Source organism: Colobus angolensis, unplaced genomic scaffold (assembly GCF_000951035.1).
Source record: "Colobus angolensis palliatus isolate OR3802 unplaced genomic scaffold, Cang.pa_1.0 Scaffold29, whole genome shotgun sequence".
NCBI classification, from domain to species: Eukaryota; Metazoa; Chordata; class Mammalia; order Primates; family Cercopithecidae; genus Colobus; species Colobus angolensis.
The window spans coordinates 1,358,453-1,361,223 of NW_012116154.1; the positions used below are offsets into that span (position 1 = coordinate 1,358,453).

Genomic DNA, 2,771 nt, shown 5'->3' on the forward strand with positions numbered 1-2,771 from the left:
ACGGATGAGTTATTGTCATGTAAAAAGCGCCAGCAATAAGACCAACCGCTTTGCTATTGTCCAAGTGGAAAGAGCCAAGTTTATTATGAGGACTATATGCTCTAGAGACCTCAGACAAGGCATCTCATAGGAGGCTTTTTCATAAAACTAGGCTCTGCTGGTAGTAAGGAGGCCAGTTTGGAGGCAGGCGTTGAGCTGTGCACATCTCCCCACTCCAGCCACCTTCTCCATACCCATCTTTTATTTCATTTTTCCACTTGGCTGAGCCATCCAGAGCCTTTTCAATGTATAAAATGGAATATTCTTACCTCAATTCCTCTGCTTACGAGTCCTGTATGGCTGGGATGGACACCTCGAGCCTGGCTTCAGCCTATGCTGACTTCAGTTCCTGCAGCCAGGCCAGTGGCTTCCAGTATAACCCGATAAGGACCACTTTTGGGGCCACGTCCGGCTGCCCGTCCCTCACGCCGGGATCCTGCAGCCTGGGCACCCTCAGGGACCACCAGAGCAGTCCGTACGCCGCAGGTAAGGACCTTCAGCTTTCTCAGCGGAGGAAGCCGCCTTTCCGCCCGTATATAGGAAGCCTTGATTGCATTTGAAAATGGAAATGTGTTTAGTATTTACCAAACGAAATTTGCTTACACAAATGAAAGAATTTATCACGTTAGAAGCGATTGCAGGGAGGGGTAATTCACTTACAGGGTTACACTATCCTAGTCACACCCGAACCGCCAACAAAATTATCTTAAGCTGCCAAAATGATAGGCATAATTTATTTACTTTGCGATGAGACGTAAAGCTTAGAAAATAATTAAATAACAAAGAGTAAAGCTCATTACTGGCAGTGTCTCTTTTTTTAAGAACCGACAGCGGCTCACACCTCTTTGGCTGGTCATTTTTATGATTATTTCTTTAATTTACTATTATTTTTTTGCAGCACTTTCTCCCAACTTTTGAGCCGGGTCAACTTTCTGAGAATTGAAAAGTTTCCAGAGTGGGACTGTTTGGTAGCTTCTTTCCTGGCTCCCTGATATTCCTAATGAGGTTTTTGGATTTTTTTTTTCCTCTCTGGTTTTTTCCTGCTGAAAGCACTATCCCCAGTCCGTCACATCGCGCTGTTTCAATCCACCCAAAGGCGCTTGTGCCGGAAACGACTCCGCCAAGCCCGAAGTTTGAGCCCAGGTTTCCGTAGATAACAAATTTGCTCGGTTTCTTCCGGCAGCTTCTCTGTGCGATTCTCCGCGCGGGTGTAGGTAGCGGCTGCCGGATGACCTGACCTTGGAGTCCCCACATTCTAGCTCCACGGCCGGCGCGCTGCCGGCTGATTCGCTCACTTTCTATCTCCTCTGTCATACTCTATCTAGTTCCTTACAAACTCTTCACGGACCACGGCGGCCTCAACGAGAAGCGCAAGCAGCGGCGCATCCGCACAACTTTCACCAGTGCGCAGCTCAAAGAGCTGGAAAGGGTCTTCGCGGAGACTCACTACCCCGACATCTACACTCGGGAGGAGCTGGCCCTGAAGATCGACCTCACAGAGGCGCGAGTCCAGGTACGCGCGCCTGGAAACCGACCCCGCTCCTCCGCACTGGTCCGGGGAGGTGTCGGGGTGAGGGGCGGCTGGTGAAATTCGAAGTCCTGGAGCCTCGAGTGAGAAAGACCCAGAGCCCCAGGGCCGATCAGAAACAGTGGATTTGGTGTGGCTGTGCGTTCGAGAAAGGCTTAGAGCGCGTGCTCTTGGCATTTTATTTCCAGCTGCGAAGTGTTTCCCACCCGAGCAGAGACATGGGGGGCCTTGGGACGTGGATGAACAAGGCAATTTCGGGGACAGGAAGTGCCTATGGTGGAAGGTGTGCAGACTTTGCTCCCGTATTTTAAGTCTTTCCTTCTTTTGTTTCTTTTTTCCCAAATGCTTCCTAACTCAAGTGCTTTTAACCTGGCCCCATGGCATATAGGTGCATTTTCCCGGAAACTATGACTTGCATCAGATTTGCAAAGGGTCTGTGACTTCATGAAGGTCAAGAACCATAACTTACTCTAAATTGTTAGACACAGGTGCGCTCACGAGTTGGCCACAGGGCCTCTCTGGGTGAGCCCCCGACCGAGAAACGGTACGCACCATGGCATGCTCTTCCAGGCCCAAAGGCCGGGGATGGGCATCGGAGCAAACCCAGAGGATCCCTTTTCCTTCTACCAATTAGAGTTTAACTTTAGAACTTAGGCTTAGGAGTGAATGACGAGCTCGGGGCTTGCTCAAGAAGCAGACTGAACAGAGGTCCACCAAAATAAGGCCTTCCCTTTCAGGGTCTTTCTGGGACCTGTAGCTTTTTTAACTCTGCCGCAAGCCTTCATTTTCCTGGCGTGCTCACTCCCCCTTAGAAAGTTTCTCCGAAGATGCACAGCAGCAAGAAGCGGTAGACTTGGTGGACTGGGTGCGCTCGGGGGTGACCACGGAGCATGGGGAGGAGGGTGTTAAAACAAGCCGAAGTAGAACGTGGGCCACCCTAACCGTTGTTTTTCTTTCCCATTTTCTTCTTTCTTCCCCTGCTTCAACGTCTCTGCTTCCGTCTTGGGCCAGGTGTGGTTCCAGAACCGCCGTGCCAAGTTTCGCAAGCAGGAGCGCGCAGCGGCAGCCGCGGCGGCCGCGGCCAAGAACGGCTCCTCGGGCAAAAAATCTGACTCTTCCAGGGACGACGAGAGCAAAGAGGCCAAGAGCACCGACCCGGACAGCACGGGGGGCCCAGGTCCCAACCCCAACCCCACCCCCAGCT

At 51.6% G+C, this 2,771-nt stretch overlaps 1 protein-coding gene across 1 annotated transcript in view; it reads left to right on the top strand.

Moving 5' to 3' along the window:
• Positions 1 to 214: 214 nt before the first annotated feature.
• Positions 215 to 2,771, top strand: part of PHOX2B (paired-like homeobox 2b) — a 10,451-nt gene continuing 7,894 nt past the window's right edge. Inside the window, exons 1-3 of the mRNA XM_011949147.1 lie at positions 215 to 525; positions 1,365 to 1,552; positions 2,579 to 2,768. Coding sequence (XP_011804537.1) covers positions 285 to 525; positions 1,365 to 1,552; positions 2,579 to 2,768 — 619 coding nt within the window. The 5' untranslated portion in view covers positions 215 to 284. The remainder of the gene's footprint in view (positions 526 to 1,364; positions 1,553 to 2,578; positions 2,769 to 2,771) is intronic.